The sequence below is a fragment of the Pagrus pagrus genome, assembly GCF_965226575.1.
Source record: "Pagrus pagrus genome assembly, contig: HAP1_SCAFFOLD_43, whole genome shotgun sequence".
NCBI classification, from domain to species: Eukaryota; Metazoa; Chordata; class Actinopteri; order Spariformes; family Sparidae; genus Pagrus; species Pagrus pagrus.
This window is the reverse complement of record NW_028175420.1, coordinates 64,613-86,156: the sequence shown is the minus strand read 5'-3', so window position 1 is coordinate 86,156 and position 21,544 is coordinate 64,613. Positions and strand designations below refer to the sequence as shown.

Here is a 21,544-nt window from a genome sequence, read left to right as displayed (position 1 = left end):
CACAATCCACAAATCCACAATGGCGATCATCTACAAACAACAGCCTTTTCGCGGGGTTTTTTTCCCGCTGTTGGCTCGTGAGATTGAGAAGCACTTAAAAATAAAATAAATAACATACTTATGTACAACGAATGAAGGTTGTTGCTGCTTTATGTACGTGTGTATTTATTTATTTACATGTCACATACACAGGAGAGAGAGAGAGAGAGAGAGAGAGAGAGAGAGAGCACTTGTTTTGGATGATAACGCCCAGCTGTTTAATCAGTGCAGGCTGCATTTGGCTCCACAAGAATGCATCATCTCAAAACTGAAAACGGAGCATTCTGTATTCTTGTGATCTCCGGAGTTCATTCTTCGGAGAACGACTAGCAAGAACATTCTCCTCAAGAACACAAGTCCATTCTTTGCATTCTTGGTATTGAGAAATGCTCATAGTCTGTTAGAAAAGAATGTTACAACAAAACTGTTAATAATGAAGTAACACTGGATATTGGAGTGGGGCTTTAAAAGTAACACTGCTCGTAGTATCTGCTACTAGGGATGTACATTTTAAACAATTTCTTTAATTGATACTTTGCTGATTATCAATTAATCATTAATAATATATGAAATATGAATATTGTTTTATGGAAAACACTTTAAACATAAGTGTTGTGCTCACAACACACGAGCCACCATAATGTAGTGCTTCATGCAACAGTAATAGGGAGTTTGGGGTTAAATTTGGCTATCAATAATAATTAATGATTATCAGGGATAATTATAAATTATGATTACTAATAAGTTCCAATTTACATTAGATCACCTCGGGGCACCACCCTTGAAGAAGGGAAAAAAAGCCAATTCACCAAATCAGTCTCAGAAAAGGTACTAAACTGTTTGTAACTCTGATTAATAATGAACTTAATAACTACAACCAATTACCATAACAGCTAGTAATGGTTGAAGGATTTTGGAGCTCTTGACAAAGTAGAGGTTGGCAACAATCACTCTTGTACAATATTAAATAGACAACATGTGGGTTCAAAAGTCTTTTATTTACAAAGATGAAACACACTAACTTCCATGTACTATATACAGGTTTGTGTGTGTATGTGTGTGTGTGTGTGTGTGTGTGAGTGTGTGTCTGGCAGAACAAAGAAACAATGGTGGTCACTGATATCACATGTGGGTTTGACATGCTCCAGGCTCAAGGAATGTGTGTGTGTGTGTGTGTGTGTGTGTGTGTGTGTGTGTGTGACGGGATGCCAGGTTATAGAAGATGGTTAGTTGCATGCAAAGACCCTGAGTCTGTGTGAAGCATCAATCGACTAATGTAGAATTAGCCGTCTAGGAAAGCAAACTACCAATAACCTGACCTGAGATTACAATAACACTCAAACAGTGGACACACATAAATTGAACACACATGCATTACATCAATCAGAGTTTAAAGTCCTGTGCTTAGCCGTGCTATGCTATGCTATCTAAGCCCAGTTCAATGTTACCAGTCTTTGAAGAAAAGGTGTTGGTGGTTGCAGGAGAACGTTGGGATTCCAATGAATGCTGTTCTTGCTGTGCAAGGACCGATGAAAGTCAGCAGAGGAGGAAAAGGTTCGCTCCTGTCCTTTGCGAGGGTAGCAGCTCAGTGCTAACCTGCTTGGTGTTCCTCAGATGGTGAAGTTAGCTGGCAAGCTTTGTGTCGCAGCTGCTGGTGCTAACTGATCAGGAATACTGGCAGGACCTCGTGTCGCTGCAGTGAGGAGAAGTTCTTTGGGCCTGCTGCAAATGAAGCTTGCAGCTCTCCGCAGCTGTTAAGCCCGGAAGAAGAGATCTTGAGGGCAGGCAGCCCGGTGGGGGGGAGATGGAGAGGAGCCCTTGAGGATAAGAAGTCAAAGGAGTGGAGAGGCTTGAGGAGAAGAGAGAGAACAAAGGAAGGCGCTGGAGTTTTGACTCTCTGATCAGAGGGGGGTTTGTCACCCTGACCAATAGTAGCTCAAAGCTAAATATTGCACCTAGGTGTGAAGAATGGGGAATTCTGGGACACTGAGTTCAGTTCAGAGTCCATTTTGAAATCCACAATGAATGACTTCATCTGTGGGTCCCAACATAAGGCTACATTATGAGTTAAAGGAACAGACAAGGTATACACCAAGTTACATGAAAAATAAACTAAATACAACAAAAAATTCTTAACGGTGTTTCGATCAGTGATTGATAATCAGCATCCCTATCTGCTATCCTACCGCTCAATATCCCTTGCTAGCCTACTGTATGTTGGTAAGGTAATTGTTTGTGTATCAACTTTAGTATGTAACCACCTTCTCAAATAGCTCTTACGTTGTCAGTTGTAAATTCAAAGCTGGGAGTTTTTCATTATCCAAATCAAGGGTGTATCTTGAGGGAAATTGTGATTTGTGTATTTTGAACACATCTATTAGGGCAATCATCAGACTGTTAATGAAATTTCTTGTCACGATCCTGTGATTTTAGTTTTATTGTGTGTTTATGTTTTTTAAACCATATTTATTTACTGTGAATTACCTTCACAGCCCACCAGGGGCCACAGCCTGCTGCTGCCCACACTTTGGGAATCACTGTACAATGGGATAGAGGGGTAACTACAGTGTCATACTCAGAAGCATAGGACAACTGACCAGGCTGCTGTATTTGACTCACTAGTAGTGACAACGGCACAACATACCTGGAATATATCAAACTTAGAAAGGTATCAGTAAAATATCTATTTACTTTTAGCTAGCGCTAATTTCAAAAATTATTTTGGTCACTACTATTATATTATATTATATTATTTAGACTATTATAATTTATCGAAATGGTCCCCCAAAACTATGAAAATTAAACATTCATTCACAGATATTTTCCTTTGAATCCCAGCATTAGATTTACTAAATCCTCTTACTAATGATAGCAAAGTCAGCTGGGATGCAGATGTTCGAGCTGCGGATAGCATTATGGCTCCGCACTGTCTTTACTGGGCGTCTGCATCGCCTGCAATGAAGGGAGATTGATTAGTAAAATTGAACGGGATACATTGCATAATGCAGATACAAAATAGAAATGCCCCGTACCTGAATCCTGGGGAAGGATGATTGGAACCGAGATGGAGGGACGGTTGAACTGCGCCTCGGCAAGCGCCAGCTGTCTCCGGTGCAGCTCCAACCTCTCCTGCTTTATCCGGACCATCTCTTCCTGCAGGGCAGTTTGTCGTTCGAGTCGGCCCTCTATCCCCCGCAGCACCACCAGCTTCTCCACCAGCATCTCGCTGCAGGCGCAGGTCGTTATTGTGGGCTGCCCTGTTAAGCCTCCCCGCATGCAGACAGCAGGCCCTGCTGGTTGGCACGCAGGGACAGGGCACAGTTGTGGGGGGTCGTCCTCTCCTGGGGGCGGGCACACCCCTGCTCCGCTCCCGGATGGCTCCTCTTCATCCTCACTTTCTGAGAGCCCCTCGTCCCCCTGAACATCGATGCCCCCACTAATGCGTTCAGAGGCCGTCTTCTCGATGATGGAGAGGACTTTCACGCAGGCCACATGGGCTGGAGGGGGAGATCTTTTCGGCTATGGCCTGCCAAACACTGTTCTTCACTGTGATGTTCTTTTTGCCCCTTGTTCCCCCGAATAAAACATCACGGTGCTGCCAGACCTCGTCCACTAAGACGCCCATCTCCTCCGCGGTAAACGACGGTGCCCGCTTGTTTCTTTTGCTGCCAGTTTCTTCCATTCTCACATGTGTGTGGCTATATCCACGAGGGTATATATGCGCTAATGGGCTTGATTACTACTTGGATACACCTGTTGGCACACACACACACCCGCACCCACACACCCCCCCCCCACACACACGATACATGCGTAGCCTAATTGCACTGTGTGGGGGGACCACGGGGCGCTGTGTGTGACTTTTGTGCTGATAAAGAGGTGGGTGATCAATTTGCCTGGCATCGATTGATTCAGTTTCAGCACCACTGCGGTGGACAGCTCCCACTAAGAGCTTCTTTTGCTTGATCTTAAGGTTCTCCTAAGAAGGCAGTTCAGAACGCGTCTGGGAAACACCTGTATATTAGCGCTCCTTCTTAGCCGAACCCTTCTTAAGAGCCTTGTAGCATCCCCGGCTAAATGATGGTCGAACTCTCAAACTGATGGTTCACAATGATTTACTCCTTGGACCGTATTCAATGTAAACACACCGTAAGAGCTATGAAAGAAGAAAATAAAATACAGTTACCTTTAAATGAAATTACTTTTAACTGCTTTTATCCCATAAACAATCATGCAAGTTGACTCTCCTTTTATCTATTTTAATAAACTCATTGTAGACGCACAGGTTTTACTCCATGAATTTAAATATATATTTTAACTGCTACGATTGATGTTACAATCATGAAGGAAAATTCACATTTTAACTGAAGGACAACCTCCCATAGAGTGAAATATAAAACAATATTTAACATGAAATTAGCATTTTTAACCGTTCGTTTTTAACTCAATAAACAGTTTTTAACCTTAGCAGACCTCACATAAAACAGACAAAATACATCCTGTTGCATTAATAAAACAACCTACGAGTTAGCTTATAGCTTCATCTCATTTCCAATACAGACCGACACGGCAGCTTGGCCGTTGCTAATAGTAGCTACCGTTAACCACAACACGTTCTATACATGAAAATATCCACGGCAACCAAACTCGAGCCGGACATAAATATGGCATGAAAAGGTAACAAAACAAACCTTGTGCCCCTTATTAGCCAGGTGCTAGGGCGTTTCATGTGAGTTAGGCACACTTTAGCATTGAAGACAAACTCTTAGCCTTGCAGACACACTTTTCCTACTGCAGGTAAAGTCCGAAGCACCGGATGTGTACGAGGTCTCGGCGAGACGCTTTCAAAATAAAAGCACTGAATGTAACGTCTGCTTAATATATAAAAAATAAAAGCCTGGCTTTAAAGAATGTTAATAAGTAAACATAAAAACACATTTATAGAAATACTATGCTCATATTAAAGGTCATTTACAAGCCTTCTTAAGTCCTTAAGAATTATGGTATCTGGGAAACGCGGCCAATATCTGTGTGGCTACAACAAAATATGCAGATATGAGTTTTAAGCTCAGTGCACATCTTTAGGTGGCATTAAAGAAAAAAAGAAGCAATTTTTAGGGTCTATTGGGGTGCAGTTTACTGTGGAGTGTGCACCTCATAATCTTTTGTCCAGTAAGTAAGTGTATACTTTACATTAAAAAAAATTAAATTACTGTGGTACATTAAAAAAATGCTGAGGATGAGTCAGTGGGTGTAAAGGCTGGGTGCTTCAATTGTTTTGAAAAATGTTCGAGAACAATGGCCATTGGACTGACAGTACCCTGATGCTTTGTTGTTTGTGATCTTTGTCTCCGTGATCAAGAACAGCTGTCTATGGTTTCAGATTATATACAGCAACACTCAAAGCAATCCCAGTAGTACAAGTGCAGCTTCAGGTTAGGGTTGTTTACAAAATGTGTATCTTGATGATTCAGCTTGCCCATTTGAATCCATATTAACAAGTCATATAAAGTATGTGTTTGGCATAGGGCTGTCAGCTTTTCACTGCATGATTTACTGTGTGTTTTTCTCTTTTATGTCAAATGAATAACAAACGAAATACAAGAGTGGGAGGGTGGAAAAAGGGTATGTGTAACCATAACTGCACAAAAGTGTACAAAAACAACAATTACACTTAATGGGAGTGTAGTCATTCCCTACTTTAAGAATGACGCGACCCTATTGGTATTTGGAAATCATCTGGGGCCCGCCCTTATTTTTAATCACAACTCTGATCAGCACATGAGACTTGAAGTATGAAGTATTTCCCAAACTTTTTCTTATTTCATAAACGTAACAATTCTATGTGAACTTGAGCCTAAAGCAATGCAGTGCAAAATACTAATCCATCCACATACACATAACAATTTGTAATCTTGCACGCCTTTCAACACATGCCAACACATGCAGTTACAACCCCCTGTCACTAATATAAGATACATTACAGTGTTATGTTGAAGTCAATTCTGCATTCATAATAATCAGAATCAGAAACAGATTTATTGCCAAGAGGGATTTTACACAGACAAGGAATTTTTCTTGGTGAATAAGGTGCATGCATTGAAGACAATAAACAATAAACAAACAAACAGTGACTATAACATATACAATATAAACAATATAAACGCTATCAACACACAGAGGCAAAAAGTGTGGGATGGCTGATAAATAAAGACGGAAGATAAAATATAGAAGATATTAAAAATACAGGATGTACAAATTCTGCATTAATGTAATGCAAAGATTCAAGTGCAGAGGTGGGTTTGAGTGCAGGAGTGAAAGAGTCAGTGTCAGTGTCAGTGGGGGTGGGGGACCCGGGACTTGTTGAGGATCCCAACTGCAGAGGGGAAAAAACTGTTCATGTGGCGGGCGGTTTTGGTCCTGATGGACCGCAGCCTCCTGCCAGAGGGTAGAGGGTCAAATAGTCTGTGACCGGGATGGGAGGGGTCGGCCACAATCCTACCTGCACGCCTCAGAGCCCTGGAGCTGTGCAGGTCTTGAAGGGATGGAAGGTTGCAGCCAATCACCTTCTCGACAGAACGTATGATACACTGTAGTCTGCTCTTGTCCTTAGCAGTGGCAGCAGCTTACCAGATGGTGATGGAGGAGGTGAGGATGGACTCGATGATGGCAGTGTAGAAGTGCACCATCATCGTCTTTGGCAGGTTGAACTTCTTCAGCTGCCGCAGGAAGAACATCCTCTGTTGGGCTTGTTGTGGAAATTTGTCTAATTTGTGAGATATCTGAAACAAACTTGTAAGAAATACCAGTTGTCTTTTAAGGATTTTATTCTTTATAAAGAAGGTTCATTAGTCAACAGAGTGGCATGCGGTCTGCAGAAAGAAGAACAAGATGAGACAGTTGAGAACCCTTTTTGTTAAAGGAAAGGAATGCCCTGTTGTAGGAACACATGTCCATCGCCTCTACATTCCATTGAGGTTCTGCTCTTGCATTAATTACTCCTCTCATCTGCAAGCTGACTGTTTTCAGGAAAAAGACGCTATGAAGTCTCTCACCTCTTCACCTGACTTGTTTTGCTTCCAATGAAACCGTCAGATTGACGCATCACAGGAAAAACCCCTCTTCTTTATTTACAGCTTGAATAACCCTTTTTGCCCTCTTCCCCCACTCAAGATGAACACTCCTTTCTCTCAGGTAGGTCGAGTTCATCATCAAATGAATCTCCTTTCAGAGATGATGAGGAACAGAAGAACTGTCATAATCATGTGTTATAACTTATTTCTTTGCAATTGTAAATTAGGTAACGACTCTGATGTTCTGTGTCTTCTTGTCTTCTTGTGACAAGAATTATCAAGTACACCCTCCAGAGTAAAAGCACTCTGGGCCTCTCCTCTGTTTTCCTAGCCCTCCTGCCCAAATGGTTTAGGACTATGCCTCTCTTATCACACATTCCATCCTATAATGGTTTCTGCACTCATCCAGATTTTAAGCAAGTTCTAATTGTCATTAAACCAGGAACTTATGCTCTTAATGTTAACAGATTAAGAAACAGCTAAAGAAGTTGATAACACTGAACTTTTCCCCGTGTCTCTGTGATGAAATTTGATTAAAATCAATTTTAATGTTTAATGTGTCCTGTATTCGGTGAAACCACAGCACCTCCTGATGATAAGCCCTGGTACGATTGGGACAGACCTTCAGGAGATCTTTTGTGTAATAAGTTCCTTGATAACCAGTAAATGTTTCTGATATGTTTTGTTTTAACAATTATTAAGCTAGAACCAGGAGGAATAAGTAAGTGATCAATTCTACTAGTTCTACGGTATATTCAAGTGTGTTTTTATTTTGATCCCGTTTTAATTTCCTTTAATTGTTCAGTGATTTTTAATCATGACATAATCCTTTTTCATGATAGACAAAGTTCATCTATTGAGCCATGGTGAGATTCTGTGAAAGGTGAAGTACAGTTTTGAAACGTTTAAAACTATAGTTTAGTTTAAGTGAGTTCCTGTGAAAGACAGCACACTCTCAAGCGGTAACTCCCCGCTGGGCAGTGAGCCAGAATCGTCACCGGCTCAGTACTGGACCAGCCACACTCTTCCTAAGACATCGGACCGTGGTCCCCAACCGGCTGATTCCCGATGAGCTGACACTCGGCCATTGGACCGGGACTTCCGGCTAGAGTCGCAAACCACCGGAGAGAAACCCTCCGCCGCTGACTCCGCCACTCTGCTAAGAAAGTAGGCTCTCCATCACCCATAACAGCTGGATTCACACATGATAAATGAGTGGTGTCTTAGGGTTCTGATCTTTTAGTTTAAGAGAAATTTGGTAACATTTCCTGTTACCTGTTGCTATTCATTTAAATTGCCATTTCATTTATTTAATCTGAATTATTTAGTCAATAAACCTATTTAACCGTATGTCGTTGTCTGTGCAGGTTTGTTTTAAATGTGGAGAACCGATGGAAACTGTGTAGAATTCACTACTTCATTTATGAGATTGAATAAATTGATTTAAAATTGATTAGAATTGATACAAGTTAACCTTGTTTAGTCGGATTTGATTAATTACCTCCGGATTATTCAAATAGACAAAACATCGGAGGTGGTGCCCCACTAACGAGTGTTTTATTAATCGCCCCTGATTAATAAATTACAATTTTTACTAGTGTATCTCCTACACTGTGTCCTTCTCATGTCTGTACCAGGCTCCGTTCCCATAACAAGAAGCACATATCTCTCTTTGTGCAGACAGTACAAACATTCAAGGATGTGGGAAGAACACAGTGAAGACAATGTAAGACATAATAATGAATAAAAATGGTATAGTAATACAATTTCCCATTACACTCCTCCCTTTTGATCATTTATTGATCACTTTAAGTATATACAAACTACACACTAGACATCAAACTTAAAAATTCACTCAGGATTTAATTTAAGTTATCACATATTGTAAAATCAATAATAGCTGTGTTTGTGGAACATAGACATTACTAGTATTCATTGCAAGCTGGGAGGAGGCAAAACACATGTGAATTACTGATCATGTCATGTGATTATTTCTAACAAAAATATAGAACACTGCATATATTTGATTCTTAAGCAAACATCAACTAATAAAATAGACCAACACATCTTAATCATCTATGTGTCTTAAAGAATATTTTTCAATTTATCATGCTAAAATAGATTCAGGGACGCAGGCTTGCTCCTCTCCAGCCCCTGTGTTTTGCAAGCGTAGAGGGGGCCACTACCTTGGAGAGGTTACTAGCACGATCACAAGGTAGTATGATGTCGTCTTCTGCTGCAAATCCCTGATCTTTATTCATCACATATTTTATGACTAGAAATGGGTAAACAATAATCATAAAAGTATAGCTGTAAACATTTGAGAAAAAATGATTAGTGAACTTGTTACTAAATGTCAAAACTTTTCATAATAGTATAAGCTTGAGAAAAATAATACTGATATCACACACAGTGACTTCATTAGTCTCTGTGTGTTCTTTCAACTCACCACACCTTACACGTCTTCATCGTCAGAGTCAGGGTAAGGAGGAGGGGACCAACCAGGGTGAGGGAACAGATCAAGGGAATTATCTTCTGAATATGGAGGTGGTTCCAGTGATGCCATTCCAGTTGACGTTGAGATGGACCTATCTATGGCTCCAACAATTAAGACTCTAATGCAATTACGTCTCTGGAATCAGCTACCCGACTATCTGAAAAAAATTATTCATTTATCGTCATTTAAAAAGGCTCTCAAAAAGTACCTAATCAGTCAAACCATGTACCATCAAACATAAGACAATTATTGTCATGATTTTCCTTTGTCTCTCTCTCTCTCTCACACTTCTTATTCTTTCCTTATCATCTCATTCATTATTTCTGTTTTGTATTATTCATTTATGTATGTATTTTTTCCCCTTACTTCCTTACATTTGCTGTTTAATCACTTACTTTTCTACTTATTTTTCATTATTGTTTAATTATTTTCCTATGTTATTGTTTTTAAACTGTATTAAATTTGATCTTTGAATATGTGGGTGAGGTTTTCATATAAGCCCTTTTGGGTTTCATACCTCCCCTTTGCACATCCCTGTCATGTTGATTGTTCATGTTGGTTTTTTTCTTTATATGATATTGTTTGTGCTAAATAAATTAAAAAAAAAAAAAAATGCAAGGAATGATGCAACAACCACACAGTCCCATGCAGCGCTGCCCCTCCCTAAACGCAGAACACGCGCTGTGCGTAGGGCCCCACGATCCGTGGGGGGGGCCCATTTTGCGCAAGGGGACGCTTTCTCTGCAAATGCGCAAAGGATGCGCATCGCTGCCGTGAGGCGCGCGTAGAGCACCAAGTCAGTCCGAGGCAGGAGAGAAAAAAAAGAGACGAGTAATCTGACACCGCACACGTTGCCGCAACAACTGACAGCACGCAATATCTGACCAATCAGCGGTCAGATGCGCCAACAGGCAGTTGGATGCAGGTGGAGAGATGGCCTCTAAACGGCAACATGAATCAGGAGCAAGCAAAAGAAAGACAAAGTGAAAACAAGAGGAGGCTCGTGCTTCACTTGAAGGTGGGTATGTTGTTGAAATAAAAAAGCAAACTTTGTGGCATAAACACCCCAGCTGCTAGCCTGCTAATCATGAGACAGAAGAGAGGATAATTCTGTCTAGATGTGGACTGGAGATCAAATTTTCCAGCGGCCCTGATTATCATTTTTTGATTGCTTGTTAACTGCATATACATTCACCTCTGTTGAAAAAGGAGCGGTTAATTGACCAGTTGGTGGTCGTATGTTGGCTCAGGTTTATAGCCTATCAATCTATGCTATCAGTAGAAGTTTTGGGCTGTTTTTATGGAGGTAAAATATCGCCATCTCTTGGTGAATTTAATTCATAACAGTCATATAAGATAAAATAAAATAAGATAAATTAAGATAATCCTTTATTTGACCCACAATGGAGAAATTTAAAGCGTTGCAGCAGCAAACAGCAGTGTGAATATAGAACCTAATTACTAAATGTATAAATAAGTATATAAAAATATTTAAATATAGAAATATCATCAAATCAAATCATAATGCATATTATTATTAGTTGTAGTCGTATTTGCATTAATTGCATTTTAATCTTTGTGAGGAGGCTAGCACCATTGCAGGAACTCTCCCTGTTACAGTTGCCTTTGCTGAGCAAAAACTGAAGCTCATCAATGGCGCAAGAACGCTTTAGTGGCCTGGCTATCATAAGCATCAACTCAGAAGTGGCACAGCAGCTGTCATATGATGACCTCATTGATGACTTTGCATCCAGAAAATGCAGACGTGTGCATCTGTAAAAGGCTTGTTCCATTGTTGAAAGAGTCATGTTGTAATGGGGGGGGGGCCTCAAAATAAAATTCTGCTTAGGGCCCCAATTTGGCCAGGGGCGGCCCTGGTCCCATGAGAGTTAATGCTACAATGAGCCCAGTGAGCAGAGACAAGATCAGTGCTTTCCATTTACCAAACATTGTATCAAACCAGCCAAAGGTGCTGTTAATACCAGAAAGTTCTCCACGAAGAGACCTCAGTCTCTCAAGAGCCTGGGCGACAGATCCGTCTGGGGCTGTGTTATTGGGAATGAAAGTACAGCAAGAGTCACCAAACATTACACAGACGCCCCCCTTGTCAGCCAGCAGCATGTCAAGCGCCATTCTGTTTTGCCAAGACATCAGAGATGTTGCTGACATCTGCTCAGCTAGTCCAGTGAGGGCATCATGTGTGTAGTTATGAACCTCTGTTGGTTGTAATAGATGTAATTAATCCAGTCCACATTTTTATTCAGTGTACACCACCAGCAAAAAGCTGTTTCAAAGCCTGCAAGAACCTGATTTCTAGCTTTGAATTCATCAGGGACACCACAAGGCACCCCTATAGCATCGATGTACACTGTTTTGTCAAAACTGCCAAGTGGGTTAGAGAAACGTTTCACCCTGTAATTTTGGGAGTGATGGTATTCTCCAACCGGCCACAGGTGTACCTGCGAAGCAAACATGGTTATTGCACACAAACCAGTCCAATTAGCAGGTAGAGATTTTCGCATTCTACCACAATCCCAGTAGATGTCTGGGTATGGCTCTATCTTATAGTCAAACGCATCACGCTTCCAGCGCCGACCATAAGAGCCATCCTCGATTAGTTCTTTGCCTGCTGCTGTCAGGAGGATACAGGATATGAGTTTTTGCACATTTAAGACGTGTCTGTCCAACACTGATACTGCCATAGGTGCGGTTGAAACAAATAAAGGTAGCACCCGATGCTACTTCAACTTGTCCTGCAACTGGTAATGGTGGTGAAGGAACTGAGAAACGGGGCAGCGGAGGGCAAGATTTGAACAGTGAGTGGCTGTACCTCCAGTGAGGTTGTGTAGATATTCTAGTGAGCAAACAGTCCACCAGACACACTACAAAGGGACCCACTCTTGGTTTGGGTTCAGTGCGACAATGAGGATTTCCAGGCAGACTGACCAGTGACAGGTTTGCTGTGTAGCCTTGACAGATGAGGCATGATGAGTTTGTCATTGTGCGTGCAGTATAATTGACATACTGCATCCACAGATTCTTCAGGGGCCCTGTCTGGTCCATAGGGGTCAGAGGTCAGGTGTCTTTTGGTTCTGTGTAGAAGTGCAGTGTTCAAGGCCGCTTTAATGCACGGGCTTACCTGGGCTGAAGCCCAGGGGCCTCCCAAGTTCAGGGGCCTCCCATGTTCAGGTCATATTGTTTTTTAACTTGTCAGGTTTTCTGTCAATCACTCTAATCGCACGTTAGTGGCTGCTGATTGATCCAAATTAGGAGTGACCCACGTGGCCTTATAGCCTATGGCCCGTGGGCTTACCTATCAGAATGTATATAGTTAGTTTAGGGGTGTGTCCCTCTATGATTGAGTGACATCAAGTGGAAAATGTCAGGGAGGACGTTTGAGAGTGGTGCCCAGAAAAGAAAAAAACTTATTAAGAAAGAGTTGCGCGAAAAAGAATTACTGAAGAGCATCCCAAAGCTCACCGGATTTTTTAAACCAGCTGCTGCTGAAGATGGACCCAGCACCAGGGGAAACTCGCCAACTCACACACCGGAGGGAGCGGAGGAGGCGCAGGCCGCGCAGGTGGATGTAGCTGGAAAGGAGCAGGGGACGGCCCGCAGCAGTGGAGGGGAGGAGGAGCGGGGAGCACACGACGAGCCCCAGAGAGAGGACCGGGCTGCAAAGCAGTCAGGGGGAGACGAGTCAGATGACCCATATAACAGTGACCCGGGCCGCTGGGGAAACAATATTGACGCAAAAGTGCGTGCTTATTGGGCGAAAATGGGACCGGAGTCCTGTCAAAATAAAGATGCTAACATGTCGGCATCGGAACGCCAATATAAACAGCAGAGAAGATTTTTCTCAAAAATGCATTTCAAACGCAGACTCAGTGACGGAGAGTGTGTGCCCAGAGAATGGCTCTGTTATTCAGCATGACATCCTTCGTGATATGGATTTTAAGGACATAATTAGGGCGTTTTCTTCCAAGAAGACCAGACGAAAGCACTTCTAAAAAGGTAAGAAAGTGCTGTATTTATAGCTTGTGCAGGTTTTAAATTGTTGTGGTTGTGCATTGTTTTAAGAGAAATGCACATTTGCTTAGATGTTTGTCTAGATTATACTGCAAACCTTCTATAAATGTTGCTCAGTTTCATCTTTTTGGTACCTGGCATTAGGCCGTGTTGCTATCCATGGTGCTGAATGGAGTGTGTTTGTGTGTCAGTGCAGTGCATGTGATTGGTTCACAGGGCCCGCTGAGGCCAGAGAAGAGGTTCCTACTTTGATCTGTTGCTGTTCTTTGCTTATGCTATTATTAGTTATTATCAATGTTTGTGCAGACCGGTGATGGTTGGTGATGTTTTTCATAATATCGTTTGAAATCATACTTTCCAACATTTTGGTTTTATTATCACCATAAGTTGCTGTGTGTGGTAACAATAATAATATTATGGTGTTTTCTGGATCAAAAAAGGAAAACTCACTGTTGTATGTCTGGAAAGAAACTAATGCATTTTATGATGTAGATTACCTAGATATTACACTTTTTTAAAATGAGACTCTATAAATCGAGGGGATGGAGGGCCTACAAAACCTCTCAGCCCCGGGGCCTAACATTAGGTTAAGGCGGCCCTGGCAGTGTTGTTGTGAGTGGTAGTGTTTTGTGAGACACTTTTGCTGGGATGAGTCGAAGGCCATAATATGGGTACCACTATGATGACAGCGATCCCCACAAGACAGCACAAGGTGCCTCGGAGACCGCACATGCCTGGCTGCCTGAATGGATGCCACGGACGTTGACGTCTTTCCATGTTGCACACAGGTGAATCAGTGCTTTGATCAATCGGCGCTCCAAAAGTTGTTTCCTCCCACAGTATGTCAATACTGTGACCGTCTGCTTCTCTTCCTGGCGTTATGAACACTCCTGGTCCTCAGCGTGTTGTGGAGTTGGGACCTTCCTGCAGTGGCTGGCGTGTGCCCAGGTGGCTCTCTCAGCGATTTTGACGGCAGTGTGGGTGGTGAGGAGGACCTGGAACGGGCCGCTCCACTTTTTGGACCTCCAGTGTTTTTGCCTGAGGTCACGAATCACGATGTAGTCGCCTGGAGTAAGGCTGTGGAGAGGATGGTTGGCCGGAGCAGGAAGGGCGTCCTTTACCAGTCTGTGGATTTGAGATAAAGCAGAGGACAACGTCTGGCAATATTGCAACATATCATTTTCATAGAAACAGGTCTCAGGGAGTGGTCTATTAACAGGCCCTACTCCCAGTTCGGGAGGCCTGCCAAGGAGGATTTCAAAGGGACTTAGATTTGCGCGCGCTCTTTTTCTCATTCTCATGTACATTAGCACAATCGGCAGGGCTTTAGTCCATGAGAGACCTGTTTCTTCACAACACTTTGCAAGTTTTGATTTCAAAGTGCAATTTTCTCTTTCCACTGCACCCCCACTCGCTGGATGGTAGGAGCAGTGTTGTCTCAAGTCAATCCCAAGAAAACCTCCTAGCTGTTTAATAGCTTCACTCACAAATGGTGTACCATTATCACTACTTATTTTCCTGGGGATACCCCATCGTGGTATCACACACGTCATCAGGGCCTTGGCCACAGCAGCGCTGTCCTGCTTTGAGGTGGGAAACACCTCAACCCATTTGGAAAACATGTCAACCATCACAAGGCAATATTTCTTGCCTTCACTTGGGGTTAGTTCAATGAAATCCATCATGACATGTTCAAAAGGTCCCTCTGGTTGTGGATGTGCTGCTTGTGGCTGTCGTGTAGTTTTACCTGCATTATGTGTAGTGCAGATATGACAGGATTGGCAAAATCTTTGAGAATAGGCTGTAAAGCCTTTTGTGAACCAATGTTTTTTTATCAGATCAAACATTCCCCCATTCCCCCCCAAATTTGGCAAAATGTGGAAAAAAGTGTTTTGGTAAACATGGTTTACTGTCAGGTCCGTGCCAGATGCCGTTAGTGTATGTGCAGTCGAGTGATCGCCAGATTCCTTTTTCATCAGCAGAAGCGCTAATATCTGTGTGTGTGTGTCAGAGTTGGAAGCACTAGTGTCTGTGTGTTTTTCAGGGTCAGAGTGAAGCAGGGTGTGGGTGTGTCTTACTCCATGTTTTCCAGCAGCAGCTTTAGCAGCTGCGTCTGCTCGTGCATTTCCAGAGTGGTATTCCAGAAAGGAGGTTCAACAAACTCTGAGTCTATCCCTGAACTCTGAGTTGACTTACCCTGTGAAGTGAAACTCTGAGTTTTCAGTTCCAGGATAGCTGATCTGAGTTAGGTAAGTCGACTCTGAGTACGTTAACTCTGAGTTGAGCTCGTGCCTGACGACTAGTAAAAAGCCATCATCAATGGAGCTCCGATACTGTGATTCACCATGGCAACAGGGGAGAAAACAGGAAGCAGACATTTTCTGTGGGGAAAAAAAGTAACACGGCTGCAGCCGTAATAAAAATCACTGACAGAGTTTTAGATGCGGCCGTCTTTTCATTTTGAATTTAACATCACTTTCTTTTATATTAGCCTTTGAGGAAGTGGTTGAATGTTGTTCAGTGTTTTATTTTATTTTAGGCTATTTTATTTAATTCAAATCGGCTGAAAATATAAAAACAGTCTCACGATGGCTCCTCACTTTGGTTTTATTTCACATATTAAACAAAGTAAAAGTTTATTCAGTGGATATTTTAACTTGTAGTAGCTTTTACCACCAACAGATGCTGTTTAACACACATCTGTGTCCTAACATCCTGCTGAGTAGATGAACATGAAGTGGTGCTCACCTCCACCACGTCCGCCAGAGACAGAGGAGCTGGTCCTGAGTCAGGTCGCTGGGTGACCAGAGGCTGAGGGCGTCACTCTCCCCCAGTACCCAACATTGGAGTCAGACACACACGTAGCCTACTGTCTACAGATTTAACTAGAAGTCATTTAATCTTATACTCAATGCGGCTGCAAACTAGAAACACGGACATTGAAATTACGTTGTTGGAAAAAATACAATAGGCTCTACTGATGGTTACTTTTGTAGCTATCTGTGGGAAATAAAGAAAGTCAAATGAAATGTGAGTTATTTCTCTTTTTCTGGTTGCTGAAGGTGATTGATTAACCTGCGAAGTGATTAAAAACAAACAAACAAAAAAAACAAACAAAGAGGATTGTTCAGATCTGAGAGCACGTCAGCGATGTGTAGCCTGATATTCGCTGTGTGGCCGGAGAATATAAATGACGGACTGATGAGAAGCGGTCTACTGTTCGGTTCAGTCCTCGTCGGGGAGTGAGAGCTCATCTAAATGAATCTAAATTCTCCTCCTGGTGTAAAACTATGTGAATTATTTCTGCTTCAACATGATCGGACTGAAGGAAAGGACAGCTGCTGTCAGACAGCTCCGTCAGACTCAGGGTTTCTTCAGGTAAACCTGCCAGTGAGCAGGTTATGTTCACAGAGTCAGTTACCGCAGTAACAGACTCAGAGTTTAAGTTACCTCTCTTTCTGGAACTAAAAACTCAGAGTTTCTCTCATCTCAGGGTTAACAAACTCAGAGTTTTCACAAAACCCACTGTCTGAAATACCCCCCTGTAGAAACTGAATCACTGTTGTTAGTGTGAGCCTGACATTTACACACAGCAATGGCTCTGGGCAATAACGCAGCATCCAATAATGCAGAAACTTTGTCACCATTCAGAATAGGCTTTCCATCAGATTTTATGAATTTCCTGTGCTTCCATAGAGCACCAAAATCATGCAAAACGCTTAAAGCATAACGACTATCGGTCCAGATCGTTACTGATTTATCTTCTGCTAGTTTACAGGTCTCTGTGAGAGCAACTAACTCTGCAGCTTGAGCAGAGTAGTGAGGCGGCAAAGAACCTGATTTCAAAGTCTCATGTAGTGAGACTACAGCATAACCAACCTGTTTTTTTACCGGTTTCTGGGTTACGGGATGCTGAGCCATCAACAAACAAAACAAAGTGAGGATTAATCAGTGGAGTTTCAGACAAATCGGTGCAATGGGTGCACACCTCGTCCAACACAGCAACACAGTTGTGATCTTCACCCTCCCCCTGAATGGGAAGCAATGTAGCAGGGTTAAGAACAGTACATCTTTTGATCTTGATGTTAGGCATGTCAAGCAAAACAGTATTGTGTCTTAGCCATCGTGCTGTGGAGAGATGTGAGGTTTTCTGTTCAAGCAAAATTAGAGAAACAGCATGAGGAACAAGGAGAGTCAGATCTGAATAACCTACAGTATCCCTCGAAGCCATAACAGCTTTCTCAGCTGCTGCTACAGCCCGGAGACAACGTGGCAACCCAGCAGCTACAGGGTCGAGTTTAGCAGAGAAATAAGCCACAGGTCTAAGTTTCCCCCCATGATCTTGGAGCAGCACTGATGTCATACATGCATTCCTCTCATCAACAGTCTGTGTGAATGGTCTGCTCGGGTCAGGTCGCCCTAAAGTAGGTGTTGTCTGTAGAGCTAGTTTCAGGTCAGTGAAGGCCTTTTCAGCCTCAGGAGTCCATGTCACTAAATCATGTGATTGTGGGCTTTTACCATGCACCGTGGCACCAAGTGGTGCTTCTAACACTGCATAGAACACATTCCCAGGAACGAAAGAACTTGTTTTTTGGTTCTAGGCCTGGGAATGTTCTGAATTGCCTCAACACGATTGGGTGAAAGGGATTTCCCGTCGCTGGAAATCTCATGACCCAAAAATGTGACCTTTTGTCGGATATGTTTTAGGAGTCGGATCGTATCGCGTTCGCATTGTTCTTTTGTTGGCGCACAAATCACAAGGTCGTCCACATACTGCAAAAGTGCAGAGCCCTCGGACAAAGCCAGAGGCTCTAGACTTTTCCGCAACGCGTCGTAAACAGTACGGGACTCGCAAACCAGAACTGACTATCTGGATGAACAGGAACACTGAAAAATGCATTGGCCAGGTCCACCACCGAAAACCACTTGTGACAAAATTGTGTAAGGATTAGGAACTTGAGGAGCTCTCGGCTGTACAGCATCATTTACGACTTGCAAGTCTTGTACAAAACGCCATTCAGTTGGTTGACCTTTGTCTCTTATTTTCTTCACAGGAAAAAATAGGAGTCCTCACAGGAGAAGTGTCACAAGGCACAATTACTCCTGCCTTTTTCAGGGACTCAAAAACCTTCAATAGCCTCAGGTTTGGCAAGGTGTTGGCAAGGTCTGTAATCAGATTTGGGGGTGATCACCACTGGTTCTGCTGTTTTAATTAGACCAACATCATGTTTTCCTCGAGCCCACAGAGTCTTAGGACTTCCTGGAGGGCTGGGATGGCTGCAGCCTCAGTCTCTGACAGAAAAATGTGCGAGGATGTTATAGGTGGAACTAACTGAACTGTTCGTTGTGTGTGAGTGGTTGCAGAAAAACCTTTCTAAATGCATGCAGTTTTGGATTGTAAAACACATGTGGGTCATCTGTGGGGTCCCACTTAGTGGTTGATCTACATGCACGTGCAAAAAGACCCAAATCCTCCCATTTATCAGTGTTTGCTTTTTCAAGTGCAATGTGCGGCGCAGAGTTATTTACATAGTACTGATGTTTTTGAGTGGGTGTAAGTTGCACAGATGCAATGCATTTGTTTTCTGTCCAACATAGGTGTGTGATACACAACCGTTCATTTTTGTATTTGTCATCATACCATTTCTTTTCATACTGTCTATCTGGACCCACTGAAACAAAAGATGTACACTGAAGTGAGTCATTTGGCATGCACTGCACGTGCGTGTGTGGTGGGCCAGGGGGTGTGTGTTTTCTGGCCTCTTCCAAAAATAGACTGCAGATATCGCTCTACGGTAGCTTCCACTGATAAGCATACAACAGCTGATCAGGGCAATATTTCACAAACAAATGTGCATTTTCATGAGGTTTTATGACTTGAACACCATCTGGTGTGGGAATAAGAGTTATTCCCAGTTTGCACATGAGATCTCTGCCCAATAAATTTATAGGGCAGCAGTCTGACAACAGAAATGCATGTTTGAAGTTGGTGCTGTTATCATCGGAACATTTAAGAGGAACAGTAAAATGTTCACGTACTACTACACCAGAAGCACTTGCAGAGTTGACAAAGCAGACTCACATTTTAGGAGAGCTCAGAAACTCCTTTCCTTTGATCACTGAGTGTGTGGCACCAGAGACAACAAGGAAAGAAACCATTCTGTCATTCACAGATAGAGAATATGTTGGCATTTTCTTAAAGGCATTGTTTTCATATTTCACATATGTACCAGCTGGAGGTGAACATTTTGTTTCAAGGAAGGTTATTGCATCACATAACAATTCAAACGTGTGATCTGTAGTGTGCGATGTGGGTGTGTTACCAGGCTCCAGATGCGTCGGGTGAGTCAGAGTAGAGAATGAGCTGTCCGGCCGCACCCCCCTTCCCTTCTCTCAGTCCGCCTGGCTGGAGGTCGCAGCTAGAGTCTTGGTGCAATCCTTGGCCCAATGTCCTTTTTGTTCACATCGGAGACACACTTCTGGATCACAATAAGAGCGTCTCCAGTCACCGTATCCTCTGTGACCTCGTCCTCGATATGCAGCCTCAGTTTCACCTTTCGCCTGTACGCAGTCAGAGATCTTAGCAGAGTTCATCCGAGGTGGGAAGGCAGCTGTAATTACTGTATACAGCGCGGTAACAGCATGTCTATAGTCTTCATTTTCCACGTCGTCCCAGTCATGATGTGAGCAGCACGTGTCGCCACTTGGAAACTTTTCTGAAAGCTTTGACCAGTCTGCTGCTCCCATTTTCAGGATTAGCAGGCGTTTCAGTTCAGGAAGGGTTGGGCTGAATTCTCGACAGAAAAGTTCTAAGTCCTCATCAAATTTCTTTCCACATGTACTCGGCTGTGGCAGGTGTGCCATGGCCTCTTTCACATCAGTATCAGACCTGGGGCGGAAAACCATTTGGACGCCCCGGGCTCCTGCCACCTCCACCATGGGATAGGTGCCGGTGGCTCCTGTATTATCTTCCTTGTTGGCCTTGCTTCTGGTGTAAGGTCGAGGAGTAAGAGGGGAATGTTCTCCAAAGTTTGCAGCAACAGATGTGGTTTTGGTTAGCTGTCCTTTGTTGGCACTGAGCTTCGCATCCCCTTGTTTGTGTCCCGCTGCGCTCATATCTGGTTGGGAAGCAGAAGATGACGGTTTCTGGTCGTCCGGGTATGGCGGTGGTGCTGGAGACCGTAGTGGCGGTGGTGGTCTCGGCGGTGCTATGGGTTGAACAGGAGGGACGCGTCGAGGTCATAGTCCACTCTGAGACACTGAGGCATAGGACCTGGAAGTGGGGGATACAGAGAAGAAACCCGATTCTGAGAAGACAACTCTGTTCTTTTCTCATCACTTGCACTCTTCTTTTCCTTCTCATTTTGACTAGCACATTTACGTCTCTCCCTGCATCCACTTTCCACATCCTAAAGGCTTTCAAATGCCTTTCAACCTCCCCAAGTTTTTTTATGTGACACTTTTCTTTTTGCTTTTATCTCTTTTATTCTAAAATTAATCTTCTCCTCCAACAGATTCAGCTGTCTCATGCTGAATGTCCCTCCGCAGGGAAAACCAAACTCTCTCACCCAGACATGTAAAGGCTCTATAGCCTCATTACCATCATTAACCTTTATGTAATTTATGTTTGGGGCAGCCAGGTCTGGTCCTACGCCAGCTTCCTGTTTTTTTGCTGGATTTGCCTCCCATTGTTCTACTTGTCACTTGTCCCAGTGCACTTTATATTTATCCTTAAGACCCGGTCATTACCATGAATTCAGTTTAATTACGCTACAAATTCTGAAAAAAAGCAGCCAACCAGCGGTGATAACCTTAAGAGACCCCTTGTCTCTGCTTGGTTTCACTCGGCCCTGATTTGGCCCCCAATCCAGCGGTAAAACAGCTTAATAGGATAAACACCTTTTCT

General features: G+C 43.0%; 1 protein-coding gene and 1 long non-coding RNA gene across 2 annotated transcripts; both read right to left on the bottom strand.

The window, feature by feature from the left end:
* Positions 1-1,018: 1,018 nt before the first annotated feature.
* On the bottom strand, positions 1,019-3,721 carry LOC311253772 (uncharacterized protein; the record flags this gene model as incomplete). Its single annotated transcript, XM_084384250.1, has 5 exons — positions 1,019-1,888; positions 2,524-2,576; positions 2,903-2,991; positions 3,072-3,422; positions 3,525-3,721. 5 exons carry the CDS (start codon positions 3,719-3,721, stop codon positions 1,697-1,699), a joined length of 882 nt encoding a protein of 293 aa, XP_084240376.1. The 3' UTR covers positions 1,019-1,696.
* A 5,234-nt stretch (positions 3,722-8,955) lies between these two features.
* Positions 8,956-20,360, bottom strand: LOC311253776. The gene is made up of 2 exons (XR_014621892.1): positions 19,962-20,360; positions 8,956-14,763 (listed from the first exon to the last, which is right to left on the bottom strand). It is a non-coding gene; the product is annotated as an uncharacterized lncRNA (long non-coding RNA).
* Between the last annotated feature and the right edge of the window lie 1,184 nt (positions 20,361-21,544).